We start from the raw sequence: 19,015 nt of genomic DNA, 5'->3' as shown, positions 1-19,015 counted from the left end.
AATACAAAGGAATGCAGATATGTACACGGGCACAGTCCGTATGTCTGCTTATCTCGACCTCAACAATGTCTCCTTGCTAGACACCTCGAAGTCTGCTGCAATCTGCCCGATCTCTGCCCTGAAATCTGCAACTGCATTAATGGGAGTGTGCTGGTGTTTGTCAAAAGATGACGTACCAACGAGACAATAGGGTTTGCGGGAAGGAACACAAAGTGAACTCGATAAACACTGAGAAGAGGAGAAGAGAGAAGAAACTCTGATGAATGGAATGAATGTGATACGAGGGAACAAGGGTGCCATAGCACAAGGAAGATGATGAAGACAGCCATGAACCACGAACCGCAATGTCCTCCTGAAGGGGTGTGAGGGTAGTGGAGAGGCTGGATAGAAGAGGTGACGGACTGAATGAATCGGCCGTGAGGAATGAATGAGAGAGTGACCTATAAATAGGAATAGTCAATCTAGGGTGATGCCCCTTTTTGGGGTTGCAAACCCTAAACACAAAACGCAGAAATGCAAAAAGGCAAACTGCGGGTGAAGGGTGAAGGGTTTCTCAACACCCCCTCTCAAGCCCAAAAAGGGGAACAAGAGAAGAGTGAGGTAGAGATGCAATGCTACATGCTGAAGAATGCTCATGCAGCAGGTGCCACTTGGACAGTGTCCCTTTATGGGAAAATTGTTCGATTGCCCAAGCACCCTAGTACAAAGATAATGAAAACATGCAATGCATAGGAGAAATATCGGACTTTATGTGGTGCCGAGAACCATAAGGATATGCCTATACTCGATCTTGAGAGGTGGCTCCATGCTGACCAAGGGACGAAGAAGCCTGTAATCTGAGAATACCACCTGAAAGGAGACCTTTGAAGATAGCCAAGAGACTGGATGAGCTAGAACCCAAAACTCAACCTTGGGAGAGAAGCCACTAGCTCCGTGACTCAGAAGAGAGAAGAAACTCTGATGAATGGAATGAATGTGATACAAGGGAACAAGGGTGCCATAGCACCTGAAGAGAAATCTGCGAGGAAGCGCGTCATAGAGTCATCTAGGCTTTCTGAGTTAAAGAGGAGGGCATGTTCGAAGGAAACTACATTGGAGTTATAGATAATGGGAAAGTCGTAACGCCCGTGGAGGGTGGCATCAAAATCTACACCTACCCTTCGGGGGTATGCCATGTATGTGGGGTTGTTCCTCTCGAAGGGCATCGTGTTACAAAACGCCATCCAGGTGAGCATACTAATGTCGCATACTCGCCTCCTCCACAGGGGTTGGCTTGAGGCTAGAGAGAAGAGGTGACGGACTGAATGAATCAGCCGTGAGGAATGAATGAGAGAGTGACCTATAAATAGGCATAGTCAGTCTAGGGTGGCGCCCCTTTTTGGGGCTACAAACCCTAAATACAAAATGTAGAAATGCAAAAACGCAAATTGCGGGTGAAGGGGGAAGGGTTTTTCAACTGTGTTAGGCTATTTATAGCCTATTGAAAATGCCAAAAAAACTGTCAGGTTGGCTGCATTAAATGCAACAGACTATGCTGCAAATCTGGCCGACTGGACTACCATGCGGCAATCTGATTGCATCCTGCGTGTCTACTACTGATATGGCACTACTAACATGGCACTGACAAATGAACAAACCTGCTCCGGACACCAAAACTCTCTCAAATGACTGCCCAGCTGGAAAACTGTATATGTGCACAGCCTAACTGAGGAAAATGTATGCCCATGGCATGACAATCTCTAACAGTAGGAGCAAATGTCTCCTCATAATCAATGCCTTTCTTTTGCATATAGCCTTTTGCTACAAGCCTAGCCTTGTACTTATTTTCATTTCAACTTATAAACCCATTTAGTACCAATGGCTTTCTTTCCAACAGGCAATAACTAAAACCCATGTTTAATTCTTCATGATAGAATTATATTCAACTTGCATTGGTGCCATCTAATGTGCACTCTGTTGTGCATCTTCAAAAGAATCAAGCTCATCATCATCAAGTGTGTTTGCTACCATAACAAACTCCATAGCATTAGCATGATTATGCAAACGTGTTTGTCTTGGAGTACGACCAGCAAAAGGAGCATCCAAATGACTTTGTAGAGTTTGTAAGTACCATCTAGGTGTATGTCTAGCCTCTTGATTATGTACATGCTCTTGATGAACCACATGTTCGACATCTTGCTGAATATTCAGATCAGCCATAGGCTAAATTTCTGCATTATTTAATGGAGCAATGGCTGAACATTTTGTTCATTTAATGAAGCTCCAACTGTATCATCAAAAGAAATAGGCAGAAGCCCTTCAAACATCTTTTGCAAACTTCCACAAACAGGTGCATTACCGGTACTAGCAACCTCTAGGTCTTCTTCGCAACAAGCTAAGCTTATCACCATCCCTAGGTGGTATCGGTGGTTCATGCAAGATTCAAGGATTACTCAGTTCCCTGGGATGCCTTGGCCCACACAAATCGGCCAAGAATCAAACCTAGCAAGATAGTTCATTCTACGTGAACTATACCCTTATGTCATAGATTCTTCAAGACAATGTGCTTACTACAATTGGTGAGGGCCTTGCACAAGAGGTTTGGCACAATGCTATGCAAGATGAGCTCGATTCTATTGAGCGGAAACAAACTTGGGAGCTGGTTCCTCATCCGAATAAGCGGAAGGTGATTAGTGTAAAGTGGGTCTACAAGACCAAGTATCTTGCAAATGGGATCTTGGATGAGCATAAGGCTCGGCTTCTTGCCAATGGATTCTCTTAGCAGCAAGTTTGGATTACTTTGAGACCTTTACACCTATAGCTCAAATATCCACTATTTGAGTTATCTTGGATCTAGCCACTCATCACCATTGGCTAGCAAATGAACGAGAAGTGGGCCTTTCTAAATGGTGTCTTAGAGAAGGAGATTTATATATCTCAGCCTCTTGGTTTTATTATATGGGGGAAGAAGGACCATGTTTACAGGTTGCGCAAGGCCCTTTATGGCCTCAAGCAACCTTCTCGAACTTGGTACCAAAGGATTAATCGCTTCATCTTACAAAGTGGTTGCCATCGTTCAGATCATGACACCAACCTTTATTATAAGGTTGAGGGCGATAGATGTGTGTTGATCATCTTGTGTGTCGATGACCTTATTATCGTAGGAAGGGATTCACAAGAGGTTGATTGGACTCGGCAGACAAATTGCAACAAGAGTTAGACATGACGGATCTTGGGATCCTTTACTTCCTACTTGGTTTGAAGATATATCAAATGGCATAGGGGATCTTTATTTCCAACACAAGTACATCTCCGAGTTACTTTGGGAATTTGGTATGGCTGAGTATCGGCCTATTTCTTGTCCCGTGGACCCCGAGTCCAAGTTATTGCCATCAAGTGATCCCCTTTCAAATGCTACCTGCTACAAGTTCCTTGTTGGCTCTCTAAGCTAGCTAATTCACACTCGGCCAAATATCTCTGCCAACTTTCTTGGGTTCTCTTTTCTTCTATTCAGTTGTGCACTAGGACTATGAGTCATACTAGGAGAGGAAAGGCAAGAGATGGAAGAAGTCAATGAGTCAAGTATTGTCAACCAATTGGTAGGTAAGGCCTATCAAGAGACAAGGCTAACCTAGTATCCACTAGGACAACAACCAAATCCTCTAGGATAGTGACCCAAGCCAAAAAAAAAAAGGGGATGGACCCAAAAAATAGGGACAATATAAAATGACCAAAAGTGGCCAAAATAACTACACGATAAATATCTTGATGTCCCTCACTCGCTCAACATAGGGCTCGCAACCAAGATTTAACCATGAACACTAAAAACTATGAGGCCTTCCTTCACAAGTAACATAGGCTTAGACTACATTCCAATGGAAAACTTGTGAGCACCTTTCCCAAAAGCTTCAATGGTGAGAATGAACAATGTGGAGAATATTGAATGATCGAAAAATTCAACCACAATGAAATACTAAACATGACAATGTGTAGTGCACTATATATAAGTAGTCCCCAAACTGTCGATCATGACTCTAAGAGAGGAAAAATATGGTCCAACTCAAAATGGTCATGCTCACATGGCAAGACCAGTCCCTAGACATGGCACAAATATGACAAAGGGTGCCCATATATGGATCTTAACATTAATTCTCAACAATGCAAAGATCTCAAGGTTTGTGCATTATGGGACACCAGTATCTCAATCATTGATCATTTGAGTTCGCAATAATACCAAGAAATTGAGTCTCAAAAGGCTTTTATTTTTCCTTTGCCTTCTTAGTCTCCAATAATTAAGACCATATAAAGTGTGGAAAAGAGTTCCAAATGAGCTTAATCATAATCACTATTGGCAAAGTCAATTGCTTCCTAGAAGTTTGAACTGTATTCCTTCACCTAAAATACAATCAACTAATGTCCAAGACCATGGTATCAAACCCTTCTATTGCTCTAACTTTGCATGAAACTCATCCACAAATTGATTTGGAGAAGATGGGCATCAATAAGCTAGTTCACCTTAATAGAATAAAACTCAACCCAAAGATGTGCCTATAACAAATCATATATCCCCATATGATGTGCTTCTAAAATGCATGCCCAATGTATTTCCTTCCTCCAAAATGGGCATCGCATATATCATGCTAAATTTAACAATGGAAACCCTATAGAGATGGTAAGACAATACGTCCATGCATTTCTTTAGAAATGAACATATTCCCTTGAGAAGGAAACATGCCCATACATTTCTTTTACCAAAAGGGGATGATTATATGCCCATATTTTATGATGGTTGAATGATACCTACAAATGACACTTCTGACCTAATCTGTTCTGGATGTGATTCTTGCAGGTTAATCAAAATAACAGACATATAAAAACCAAGATGTGTAACTGCATGTGCAATCTCTCACGCATGGATTGTACACAATGTGCAGAAAAGTGGTAGCAAACTCTGCACTTGTGGTAAACACGTGTCACCACCTTAGCAAGACCAGCTTCATCTTATAGGTTTTCGTACTACTTGCCCTTGGCAGGAAAGTGTAGTTGGAAGCCATGTGTATGCTGAAACTCTACCTCAAGGTATGAGAACACGTTCAAGTACGACAACCAGTTGAGGCAGCCGCAAGATAGTGTATCTTGCTGTCTCGTGGTGGTACAATCACGATGAGGAATGAGCAGTATGTAGTAAATGATCATTCCTAATGATGCAAAATTCTTCCTTTTGCAGCTATAAGCAGCAAGGTACTTCTCCTCAAAAGAAACAACAATCAAATACTGAGCTATTCTTGGCTCACAGAAGATGCACTCTTCCATTCAATGATTTATCACAGACAATCAACAACTTTCAGTTCACAAACCACCAAAGAGAACCAACCTCCAACACAAAATAAAGGAAGGATCAAGTACGTGCCTTGCCCACTCTGGGTACTTGCTGTTCTGATGGTCTCTACGCTTCTTTTCTTCATGCACTTTCTGCAGACGCCGTTCACGCGCGCTGAGGGGAGATCCTCTCACCTTCTCGACGTTGGACTCTGCGACGACTGCCATGAGGCGGCTCTTGCATTTTCTTCTGGTGGGGCAGAGAGTTGGGACAGCGTGTGGGAGCGAGTTCTCGAAAGAAGGCGAGGACTGGCTGCTGCTGCTACTGCACGTGGGCAACACCGTCGAGCGAGCCCACATTGTCTAATGTCGATGGTAGCTTCTGGGCAATCTCCCTCTCGCATTAGAGGGTCTTTCCTTGCTTGTGAGTTGCCTACGTCATCCTCAGAATTCAAATGTTATAGATTATACATCTTTACTATTACTTAAGGGGAGATTGGGGGCGGGTGCCACGTGGCAGCCCCCAACCTCCCCACAAAGAAACGCGGGGGCAGGTGCCACGCGTCCAGCACCCGCCCTCGCCGCGAAAATCGCGCCCGCCCCGGCTCAAAGGGGCGAGTCTAGGCTAGTCATAGATTATACACTAGCGCGGGTGTTCCTCCCCCTAGTGTGTGCAGTTTGCGCTCACGTGGGGAAGCTGCAAAAGATAAGTTAGGAGCAAAATTACCACATAAGACCATAAAACAATCATACCTCAACTTCAATGAAAAGTGCTTATGAGTGCAATGAGTTGGGTTTTGAGATGGTCCCACTAGCCCACTACCAAAAGGTAGGGACCCTAAAGATGTAGGAAAGTAACAGTAGGAATGTGCAGCAGAATATTGAAGCTAGACTAGATTGTGCCTCGCCAAGATCAATAGATATGCAGATTTATGACAGGTGTGTGATTAGTGTTGCTAACATTTGAATTGGAAGATGGCTCCACAATCCGTCGGATCAAAGGATCTCTAGGGAAAGGGGCTCAAGTGCTTCTAGTTGTGCACTCATGCCTATAACTCAATGTTGTCTTAAACCCTCCCCATCCTCCTCTCTCTCTCATTATTTCTCACAACAACACAATTCATGTTTGTGAAGCATCAAAACGTCACATTATCAAAGCACCATGAAGAATTAACACAACCGTAATGTTGTGTATATTGGACAACTTGAACTCCATCCAAAACCATAAAATAGTTTCAAATCCATAGCACCATTCCATGTTATGTTTCAAACAAATGCACTTTTGCAAGAGGGAAAAGAAATCAATGAAACATGAAAGAAACTTCCACATTCAAACTATATCATCTAGTCTTTGAACAATCTTCTTTTGCAATTATTGCTATCAACAATAGCAAGTGTCCTCATTTGCAAATGCACAAGCAACACAATAGCAGTTGAAGTATTGGAACCAATTTGTTCTTCTATAGAAAACATGTAATGTGCTACAAAGAACAATGTAACACAACATTAACAATAGTATATTTTATGAACATACAAAACAATAGATTCAATTACATCGAAGGCAAAGAAACACCTTGGTTGATATCCATATTCAATTGATGCAACACAACTGAGCAACACAAGTCATGATATTCTTATCGTTGCCACTAAGGAGGAATTGTCTTCGAGTGTGACCGAGACACAATGTGGCTATAGATAGGGAGTGCCATATAATAAGATAATCTCAATAAATAGGCCATTGCACATTTGAAGAAATAGAAGATTCCGAAGACACTCAACCACGTATACAAGACATCTACGCATTTTAGGCTCCTTTACCAAATATAGGAAATTCTCTCACAAACTCATTTGAGTTTGAGATGCACAATAGTAACCAAACATTGGGGTCCTCGTTTCCCTACATAACAACAACGAAATAATTAAACAAACAAATGTAAATGAGTTCACAAAGTGAATCAATGTTTAAAACAATGAAGCCAAACACATATTGAAAGTAGCAAGATGCATTCAAACTCTTTATAAGCCTTCCTTGTACACAATATTAACAATGGAACCTGCATGGTGATCATTATCTGGTAGCAATATTTTTAGCTCATTAGTAGAGGATCTTGCCCGTAAAAATTGAACATATAACTAACTATGTGTGAAGACAGTGCTATTAAGATAGAGCCCCATTGAAGACAATGTCTATCCTTGAGCCTTATTAATAATCATTGTGAATGCAAGTCTCACAGGAAACTATCGTTGCCTCATAGAGAATGAAAAGTGAAATGTTGTGGAAATGAAGGTTATTTGAGGAATAAACACCTTGGCACCAATGTTTGTACATGTAATGATCTCAAATTCCAAAACCTTGCTACTAAAAGCCTTACATATCAACCTTGTCCCATTACACAACCCTCTTATCAAATTTAAGTGGAGGAGAGTGATAGGTGCATTGATCTTCAAGAGTAATAAACGCAATGGAAATCCAACCTCCGAGATCAAGAGAATTCAAATAGTAAAGAAACGCATTATCATCTGTATTAGCTATATTATCATCACTATAATATTGTCTCACATCACCTAACATCAAACACACTGCCTCTAGATTTAGTTGTTCGACCTCCACATTCCTTGGAGTAAGAATCGCCCTTTCAGCAAAGAAAGTTGCTCGATCATACACAATTGAGAAGTCATTGTAAACACATGCAATGAGATCCAATAACAACCCCCCTCGTAGAACCATGTCCGTAGGAGTGCAATTCTATTAGGTGTATCTGTTAACAGTGCACTATCTCCAATACCTTGAAGCCCCCCAACAAATTTTGTACCCCCCGAACCATTATTTTTACACGCCCGCATGTTTTGCATCAACTTTAGAATTCTTACTTGCCACCACAAAGTTGAGCAACAAAGGGATGCACTCATAATGTCCTCACAACCCCTTTGACCACAACAAGTAAAATTTGTCTAAAATCACCCCCAAATAACACTACCTTCCCACCAAAAGCTTTAATGTATGGCATTATATCTCTCAAACTCTTATTTAGGGCATCAAAAGCATAACAATGTAGTCACCAAAGCCAAATGACCCCATGCACGCAACTTTGCCAAAATACACTTATAAAGAAATGTCTTACTTGATCCTCAAGGACCATCCAAGAAGAAAAGTTACCCTCTCACTAGCATGCAAGGTATCAAGAACAGCATGAAGTGTAGTAGCTTGACCTTCATTGAGCTAAGACTTCATCAACTTAGTAGTCCACGCCTCTCCACATCGATCATATTCGAGTTCTTCAAGAATAAGAGGATTTCCTTGTGACACATCATCATGCACCTGTATTTCACGCATCCTCAAGAAATCTTGACCATGTTGTCTCAAGAGCAATTTCAAAATTTTCAAGGTCACATTTCTTGCCTCTGCCCCTAGTCAATTGCCTTACATGCCACCCATTCTCAATCTATAGACATGAAACCTTGAGTTGAAGTTTTAAATCTAGCCTAAAGCAAAGGATGTCTCGAATGATTTGGTTCTAATACCAATTAAAAGGTAGAGCCCTATTGGAAGCATCCAAGCAGAAGCAAGAGCAAAGAAAAAGCTATGGTAGATGGAGCAAGAGTACAAGAGAGGGAGATACCTTATGTGGGAACTCCACCAATCACAATGTATATCCATCCTTCCCTTATTTAATAGTCACTGAAAGAATAAATAATAAAGTAATAGTGATGGGTGCTTGCTACCTGTAGTGAGTGTATAGGTATGTGATCATTGTGTATGAAGCAAATATAGGGTGGTGTAGGCACATGTGCCTTTACCCCCAATATCTATCGGTTTGTTTGAAATTAATGTAGTTTCTTTTATTCTTATATTTGTTGTATAATCATAATGCTTTGTTGAATTAAAGCTTAAATGGCTCTTCCAAAATCAACAATGTATGAGAGTGTGGCGATCACCTTTTTGGAAACTCAATAACACTAACATATCCAATCACGCCACTAAACTATTTTTTCTTAATAAGTGTGTCCATCAAATCAAGATGCTTTGCACGGAAGATGCAAGTAGTAAAGTTGGGGTAGTCATGGGTTGATTGCCCTCATAGAAATGCTAGTCAAATCTTTGGCCAATTAGTATTGCATGAAAAAAATATAAAAAAGATCGGCTTCCCCTTTGCACACACAATTCCCATTGCATCTTTTGTTTTTTAATTATTTGTGGTCTAAAATGTCACACGATTCAACTATAGATTTGTGCTTCTCTCCCCTTTTGTTCATCATGATTGCATTGTCTATTTAATGTGCAATGCATTAACACATACACGCACACACACACACACACACACACACTCTCTCTCTCTCTCTCTCTCATTTTGCATGTTTATATGGATGTGTAGAATTGTTTGTTTCCCTCACCATTTTTTTCAAAATGATGCTTTGATCTCTCTTTATGTGTGTGTGTGTGTGTGTGTGTGCAAGTGTGTGATCTCTCTTTTCATGTTCTCTTATGTTACTTATTGTTTATGTGTCTACATATGTAGGAATGGAAAATGTTGGATGTTCTGGTGCTAAGAATGTTGATGGGGTTCAAGTGGAGCTTGCATGCTCTAAGCAAGCATGCAAGAATGCATGTAGGATACTAAAAGTTTGCAATGGGGGAGCTATTTAGAAGCAACATGTTCGAGTTAAATGAGTTTAGCATCTCCATGACAAGTACCTCAATTGTCTAAGGCACTTGAAATATCTTGAGAATAATTACAAGTCCTTGGCTAAGGACTATGGAAACATGAATGCATATGTGGAGACCGTATCTAATATATCATCTTCAGAAGTTAGGCGGGAGGTGAAGGATTTGTGAGCCACAATAGCAAAAACCGATCATTTTGCACATATCATCTTTGATGATATATGGAAGGTCCTCTAGGGAGAGAACTCTCCTCAAGGGTCCACTATGTGCAGTAGTAGATGCGCCCTGCCTTTCTCCCTGCTGAGAGAGGATGTGGGCACTTTGAATAATGAGGTTGTATCCCTAAAAATTTATATGTAGAGGTTCAAGGGGTTGCAGTCCTTGATGAGCCACAAATTGTCTTGAAGTAGTTATTGCTACTTAGATTTTGTAGCGTGGAGACTTCTTGAACTGTCTTCAATAGACGTGTGTTTTTTTCCTTGGCTATTTGTGGTGCTATTTTATTGAGATGTACTCCTTTTTATATTAGTTTTTTAGAATATATTATATTGGTTTTTTAAAGCTATTTTCAATTGATCTCTGTGCCTTTTTGGCTTATGATTGCAGCGATGATTTCTAAGAAATGTCCTTACTTATTAAGCTATGGATATTTTATTGTTTGTATTGGAGTATGCTTCATTGTTTTATTGTTGTTTGTTTAATTTTTTTTCAAAAAGTTTTTTGGGCAAATTGCATGGACATTGTGGCAATGGAGTATGGAAATGTCTTTTTGAACATTATTTTGAGCATGCCTGTGATAGTTGTGCAGAGTTTCCACAGCTTGATTGCACACAAAATAGTAAAACGTGTACTCCATGCATGGCTAGGTGGATCCTCAATGCCAAAAGAAATACTTAAAGGCCTCGCTTAATGTAAGTAGTATTAAATAGAGTGGGTGTGCTTTGAGGAGGAGCTATGTTTGACTCAAAAGATTTTTGGATACTTTTATGGGCCATTGGAAGACCTTCCAATTGGAAGAACTCAAGCCAATGTTGACACTGCTCATGGTGCAATAAACAAATTCCACGACTTTTGCAATGATGTGGATAATGTGCTTCAAGCTAAGAACATTGAGAGGTCACCTTTTTGATGCACCAGTGATTGTTATGGCCCATTTCTTTCACGAATGGAGCATGTGGCACAATTGCATAGGGAGGTTGGGGAGTTCAAGCTATTCCTAGGCCAAAGTTAGCTAGCAAAAATGAACAAAAAGATACACACATCCACTGCTAGACATTAAAGTCATTTTGCATGGTGGTTGAACTATTTTATTGTGTTTTTGCTTCTAACATGAGATATTGGGCCTTCAGATTTTATGAATTTCATCTTGCTTATTTCATGTTCTCAATTGCATATGTGCGTACACGTTGTGTGTGTGTGTGTGTGTGTGTGTGCGTGCGCATGCGCACGCGCGTAAGTTTGAAGCAATTTTCTTCGGGATCCATGTGTAGATATCATTATTTCAATATTTATTTTGATGTAGTTACTCATTACTTTTTATCTATTATGTTGAAGTTGTTATGATAATATTACTATTGCTTATGATAGATACCCTTTTGTGTTCATTGCATAGGTTATTCATTTTTGTTGTTTCATAGACAATGCCTCGAATTGTGAAGAACGTTGTAAGAAATAATGTATTAGGGATTCATAGAAGACTTCTGGAAAGTACAAGGGAAAGATGCAAGTTTCAAGCTAGAGTAAGAACATATTTTCAAAATATTTGAAGAGGAGTTTTAAGTCATGGGCTTTTAGGAACATTTCTCCCTTTTGTGCCCAATCATGTTGGTGTGTACAACTTTGCATTGCCCTTACGTTCTCACTATCAACAAACGTATTTCAATTGCTTTGCCCCATTCAATGCTATGCATGGTGATTTACATTTTTTGTGAATAGGACAAGTACTACAGCATTTTACCATGGGAAATGTCAACATGTCACACGATGATGTGATTGCCAATTTGCATCACTATATGTTAGGAAACATAGCAATTCATAATGATGTCCTTATAGAATGTCCCACATACACAAATTTTAGAGGTGCTTCTCCCATTTGTGGGACGAATGGTGCACACGATGAACGTGTTAAAGTGACATCCCTTGTTGACCTATGTGGATAGTAGCCCAAGGAAGGCCATTGCCATGTAGTGGTAGAAAAACCACAAATATGGGGTGAGAGGGGCACATTGCTTAGTGAGAATGATATTCAAGAGAATCAAGTGATCGGAGAAAACCAAATGGATGCTCCGGATGAGATATTGCACCAGGGACCCTCATTTGTTCCTATGAATGGTGGTTTTTGCTCCTTTGCATGATTTGCCAGAGTTGCACAACCATCCCTTGATGCATGTATTGGCATTCAGAGATCCCAAAGTGCTTGCTATTGGGAGCCTTGATAAAATATGCATGCATTGCTCTACAATGTTGTGGTGTGTGGAGACATGGATTGTGCATTCTCAAACATTTGACAAACATTGTTGCAAAATATAGTAGGGTTAGACTACCATCTTTGTGAGAACCACCTCAACTTTTGCAAAATCTACTTGATGGTCATCATAGATATAGTTGTGAGTTCAAAAATAACATTTAGGGGTATAATAGTGTCCTTTTCCTTGTTTTATTGGGCATACATGTGGATGAGCTTATGGATACCACTGGAAATGGGCATACATTTTGTGTGCATGGTTCAGCGTATCATCACATTAGTCTAATGTTGCCTAGCACATGGCATGATTCAAGACCCTAATTTGCACAATTGTATGTGTATGATATAGAGCATGAATTGGCAAATTGATTGCAAGTGATGCCTAGCTTGATTCTCAAATTGTCGGAGGAGCTCCAAGAGATTAAGCATGGTCACAATATCTATGCACAAGCTTTTTGTTTAGTTGATCGCTCTTTGTAAGGAAAGTGATGTAGTGGAGTTGAGGATGATGATTGCAAAAAGTTATTCAATGTCAAGGCAATATGTAGTGCCTATTGGAAATGAGGTTGCTATTATTATTCCTAGAAATGGTGATGCTCAGTCCTCGTGATATCCATGTCTACACTTGAGAGGGCTGGTGTGTGCGAATGTCAAATTTGCATCAAGTGTATATGCCAATGTTGTATGTCTTGATTTTTCCAATAGGGGAAGATGGATGGCATACAAGGATTCCATATAATGATGTGGTGGATGATGTGCCTACGGATTGGTTAACAAATAAGATTTGTGTCACACAGATGCAATTCTATGCTTATCATATTTAGGTGCATGATGACTCAAATGCATATCTACTGAGAGGAGGAAGGTTGTTGCAACAATACATGATGGATGTGTATTGTACTATTGAGCAATGCATTCTTGCATGGTGTCATCAAAATTAGCAAACATTGCGCACAAAAATTTACCAAGGTTTGGCTAGCATGGTTTGTAGAGCTTACAATGTTGATATTCATGTCATTAGGGCAAATTTCAGAAAGAGAATTGTTCTTCCTTCCTCTTTCACAGGTGACCCACGATCAAAGTATCTTATCAATATTCATACGAATAAAATAAATTTATTTATCCTTAAACTATCACACTAGCATTCCGCGCGCACATGGAATGCTAAGGCCGCTTCCTGGCAGCTTTGCTGCCCCGAAGCGAAGTTGTCGTGCAAGCACAACAACTTCGCTCAACAATCCATTCTTATCTTTCTCTCTTCTCTTTTCCCTCTCTATTTCTAATTATTTTCTTCACCCTCTCACTCTCTCTCTCTCCCAATTCCCTATGTCTAATTTTCTCTCTCTCTCTGCTTTCTATTTTAGTTTATTTTTTCTCCTCTCCTGATTCTCTCTCTCTCTCTCCCCTTTTATTCCCCCTCTCTCCTCTCTTTTCCTTCTCTCTCCCACTCCTCTTTTTTCCTTTCTTCTTCTTCTTCTTCTTCTCTCTCTTAATTCTCTTTTCATAAGGTATGTGAAGCATGTCAATTTGGTAAGCAGGCAAGACAACCCTTTTCACATGACAGAGATGTAAGCAGAAATATCCTTGATGTTGTGCATACAGACATTTGGGAGCCTACACAAAATGTATCTCTTGGAGGCAGTTCATAGTTTGTCACACTCATTAATGATTGTTCTAGAAAGCTGTGGGTATATTTGATGAAGGAAAAGAGTGAAGCATTTGAGCACTTTAGAACTTTCAAGGCTGCAGTTGAAAGAGAAACAGGCTTGAAAGTAAAGTGCTTGAGGTCAGATGGAGGGGGAGAGTACCTCTCGAATGAGTTCAATGATTTTTTGAGGTCTCATGGGATAAAGAGATAGTTTACATGCAAGTATACCCCACAGCAAAATGGGGTTGCAGAAAGGAAAAACATGCATATTGCAAAAGTTGCACATGCCTTGATGGTTGAAAAGAATATGCCTAAGAATTTTTGGTTTGAGGCTATTCATATTGCTATTTATATTATGAACATAACTCCCACAGTTGCAGTTCATGGGATGACTCCTGAAGAATGCTTTACTAGCAAGAAGCCTGATATATCGCACTTGAAGATATTTGGCTGTGTTGTATATGTTCATGTGCCAGATGAGCTACGAAAGAAGCTTGATCCAAAGGCAGAAAAATGTGTCTTTATTGGATACTCTTTAGAGCAGAAAGGGTATCGCTGTTATAACCCTGTCACATGTATGTTCAGAGTGAGCAGGGATGTCATCTTTGATGAAATGAGTAGTTGGTATGCATCTACTGGTGATGCATTGGATGATGATGATGATCATGACACTCATGTGAAGGTTGAAAAGCAAGAATCACAGACTCTTAATGGACCAGAGACATCATCTGGTAGTCCTTGGTCTGGGAGACTAAGGAGTAGCTCTACATCTTCATGAGCATCTAGTAGCACTACAGGTAAAGACAAAGGAAAGAATAAAGTGTCAGATGGCATTGATGCAGTACTTGATGGAGACTCCAGTGGCTTAGAGAGCTTGGATGATGAGCTTGGCATTCCTTCTGTCAGGACACTAGGTGTACAGAGAGCTCATAGTAATGTAAAGGCTCCATTGAGTGATCTAGTAGTACGCAGATCTAGTAGGGTCAGATACCCTGTTAAAAGATTTGGTTTTGAAGGTTATGTAGCTCACCATTATGCTTATATGGTGAAACTAGTTGAGGATGTTGAGCCCACTTGTTTTGAGGATGCAGTTGGTCATACTCATTGGGATGCAGCAATGGATGAGGAGATGGTTGCATTAGAGGACAATAAGACTTGGGATCTAGTATCATTGCCGAAGGGCAAGAAAGCTATTGGATGTAAGTGGGTTTATAAAATTAAGCACAATGCAGATGGTTCTATTAATAGGTACAAAGCTAGGCTGGTTGCAAAAGGCTATGCCCAGACATATGGCATAGATTATGATGAAACCTTCAGTCCAGTTGCTAGGATGGCAACTGTTAGATGTGTGATTGCTTTGGCAGTAGCCAAAGGTTGGAGGTTGCAGCAAATGGATGTGAAGAATTCCTTCTTGCATGGTGATTTGCAAGAAGAAGTGTATATGGATCAGCCAGTAGGTTATGAAGATTTAGAGCATCCCACGTATGTGTGCAGGTTGAAGAAGTGCTCTATGGGCCTCAAGCAAGCACCTAGAGCATGGTCTGACAAGATCAGAGAGTATCTTGTCAATATTGGCTTTTATGTTTCTGATACTGATCACTCACTTTATGTGAGAAAGGGAGATGCAAGTTTGGTCATCATAGTCATCTATGTGGATGACTTGATTATTACAGGTGATAGTGATAGTGGGATTGTTGAAGTAAAGAACTTTTTGAAGAAGAAGTTTGAGATGAAGGATTTAGGTGAGTTAAGGTACTTCCTTGGCATTGAGGTGATCAGATGTGATGATAGTATATAGCTGTCCTAAAGACAGTATGGCTTGGATATGTTGTCCAAGTATGGTATGATAGCATGCAAACCACTTTCAATCCCGTTGGAGTAGAATGTAAAGTTGAGTGCTGATGTTGGGGATGAGATAGAAGACCCTACTATGTTCAGGAGGATAGTGGGGAGTTTGATCTACATGACCATTACAAGGCCAGACTTGAGCTACGCTATTGGTCTTGTGAGTCAGTTTATGCAAGTACCTAGAAAGCCACATTTGGATGCAGTCAGACGCATATTGAGAAATGTGAAGTCCACATTACATTATGGACTTTTCTATGAGGCAAGTACAGATGTATAGGTGTTTGGATACACAGATGCAGATTGGGTTGGTAGTATGTCTGATAGAAGATCTACCAGTGGATACATGTTCTCTCTTGGTAGTGCAGTAGTTACTTGGAGCAACAAAAAGCAATCTACAGTTGCTTTGTCAAGTACAGAGGCTGAGTATAGAGGTGTTGCTGTTGCAGCATGTGAGGTAGAATGGCTGCAAAAGTTATTGGCTGATTTAGATGTGTAGGTGGAAGGTCCAGTTGTCATTTATTGTGACAACATGAGCAGTATACATTTGGCTAGGGACCCTGTGTTCCATGCTAGGACAAAACATATTGAGGTACACTACCACTTTGTGAGAGAGAAGGTACTAGCAGGTGAGATTGACTTGGTGTATGTCAGTACACAGGATCAGATAGCTGACATCTTCACGAAGGCATTGGGTATAGAGAAGCTTCAAAAGTTTCGAAGCTTACTTGGAGTTGCAGAGATGTAGTTGAGCTTGAGGGGGAGTGTTGAGATGACAAGCTCAATACATGCGGGCATTAATGATGGACCACCTGGTTAGATGGGTCCACATGTCTACACTTAGCACGTCAATGGTCATTATGATTCTCACATGGCCACCACTGACTCATTACTTATTATATTAAGGTTGTTACACCTATTTACAGCTGGCATAGTTATAGCGCCAGTCGACTAGTGTAGTCGATTTTGCATTGTTTGACTTAGTAGGCCACTTTCATTTATGTTGTATCTTATCTATACTTTGTGTACATTGTAAAGTGTGTGGAAGAAGAAGAAGAAACTAGCAAGAAAACGTTTTGGCATCCATCTCTCTTCTTGTCTCTTGAGTGAGCTTCTCCTTGTGCACTGTGTGTGTGTTCGGTGCAGCATCTTGAGCAAGTCCCCCCCACCATGCGATTCTTGATAAGATGGAGATCTTGTCTCGTTCAGTCTCATTGTTGCCTCCTATGTCACTTACAGATCTTGATGCTTGCAGTGATTGTACTCTTGATCCTTGTAGAGCCCCCTTGGCTTATGATAATCGTATGAGGTATGCTCCTCTAGATCTTGTCCATTGTGTAGTATATGGACTTATGCCTTCCCAGTCACTTGGTGGAGCATCGTACTTTGTGACCTTTGTTGATCATGCTACCCACCATGTTTGGGCTTTTCCCTTGGTGTAGATTGAGGATGCTACAGTTATGCTTGACAGGTTTATGGATTCTGCCTGGTAGCAGGCCTAGGTGCTTGTAAATGGATTATGAGAGTCATGTTCTCTCTCCTAGCTTTTAGACCTCTTGTCAGTAGTATGGCATTGATTTCTTGTGCTCACTATATTATGGGATTGCTCATGGCATGTGCGTGACCTTATAGGCAAAGGTTGCTTCTATGCTTACCATAGCTAGGTTGTCTTATGGCTTTTGGGCTGAGGCCCTTATGACGGCAGTCTATTTGGTTAACAGGACGTTGTGCTTGACCTTGGAACGTATTACATCCCATGAGGCATGGAGTGCATGCAACCCTTTTATGATTACTTGAGGATGTTTGGCTGTTGCCAGGAATCTGTACATATGCCACATGAGCCTATGCCACGTAGATGTATCCTCCTTGGTTATGGAGATGGTGACTTTAAGGCCTACAGATTATGGGATTTGGATGCCCAGCAGGTCATACACAGCCGTCATGCTGTCTTCTACAAATTTCCATCTTCATCATCAAAGATAACCATCAGCCTTCCAATAGGATCATAACATCCCTATCATTGCTAGCATTTCATGTCTATGGTGCATGCTCTAGCATGCTACCGAGATAATAAGTACCAAAGGACTCACGCTCGTTTTGGGGAAGTGGGGGGGGGGGGGGTTTAAAACATTAACTACAAAATGTGAAAGGAAAAGTCAAAGCAAAAGCAATAAGTCAATGTCAAAGTATTGGAACTTATTTTCAAAGAGGAATTATTTTTAAGGCTTCACATATTATTTTGAGCGCTTGTAATGAAAATAAAGCTTTAATTTTGTAATATGTTGTGAGAGATGGCTAGTGCAAGTTGTAATATCTCATGGTAATAGATTAGATGATCCATAATAGATGTGAGGGTTTTGGTATGTAACTCTATCCACTTTAGCCTAGAGTAAGTCCAATTAATTTATGATCTATGCACAAGTTGAGAAGGACCCATCATTAGCCACAAAAGTAGACAGGATGTCTAACTTTTGGTGGAAACACTAACCCTAACCCTAATTTATAAAAGATAACTGGAACACACTATTCATACCTGTGTAAACTATGACCAAGTACTCTTCTTGCTTCTTGTCTTTTAGCTTGTGCAACTATTGTTGAGAGTGAGGGAAGGAGAGAGTGAGATTTGTGTGCATGAGTGATGGAGTTGGATAAAGAAGCTCATCTCCATCTCTTGATACCTTCTTTCCATTTGGTAAGAGGCTAATTTGGAGTTGTATGTGAGGGAGAGTTGTGAGTGAGAGCAAGGGACTCAATGAGGTGAAGCTCTACTACTTCATCTTCTTCTCTTCATTCTTCCCCATCTTCTTTTCTCAACAATGGGTGTGCCTAAAATAGATATGAAGGATTGAAGCATTAGTTCATGGCATACATTGCATGGGTCATGGAGCCAATAACAAGCCTTCAAGCTTTTACTACAATGTGGGAAGATAAGTATGTGAGTTAATTACATCCCAAAGCTAGTCTTGCATTCTTTTCTTTCTTAGGAGAGGGAGAAAGGATGGATGGTTGGTTTAGAGTTGGAATATGAGATAAATAAGCGAGAGAAAATTATATATTAGGTGATTGAAGTTCTTAAATCGGTAAGCATTCCCTCCAA

At 40.4% G+C, this 19,015-nt stretch overlaps 1 protein-coding gene across 2 annotated transcripts in view; it reads right to left on the bottom strand.

Moving 5' to 3' along the window:
* LOC148028860 (uncharacterized) overlaps positions 1-5,766 on the bottom strand; it is a 139,175-nt gene extending 133,409 nt beyond the window's left edge. The window contains exon 1 of one of the 2 annotated variants that reach the window (XM_087687633.1): positions 5,390-5,766. In XM_087687633.1, coding sequence (XP_087543759.1) covers positions 5,390-5,658 — 269 coding nt within the window. In that variant the 5' untranslated portion in view covers positions 5,659-5,766. The remainder of the gene's footprint in view (positions 1-5,389) is intronic. The other variant, XM_087687632.1, reaches the window with a different exon arrangement.
* Positions 5,767-19,015: the final 13,249 nt, after the last annotated feature.

Source organism: Lygodium microphyllum, chromosome 11 (assembly GCF_053477565.2).
Source record: "Lygodium microphyllum isolate KBCC chromosome 11, Lygodium_microphyllum_v1.1.10, whole genome shotgun sequence".
NCBI lineage: Eukaryota > Viridiplantae > Streptophyta > Polypodiopsida > Schizaeales > Lygodiaceae > Lygodium > Lygodium microphyllum.
This window is presented reverse-complemented; position numbering and strand designations above follow the sequence as displayed.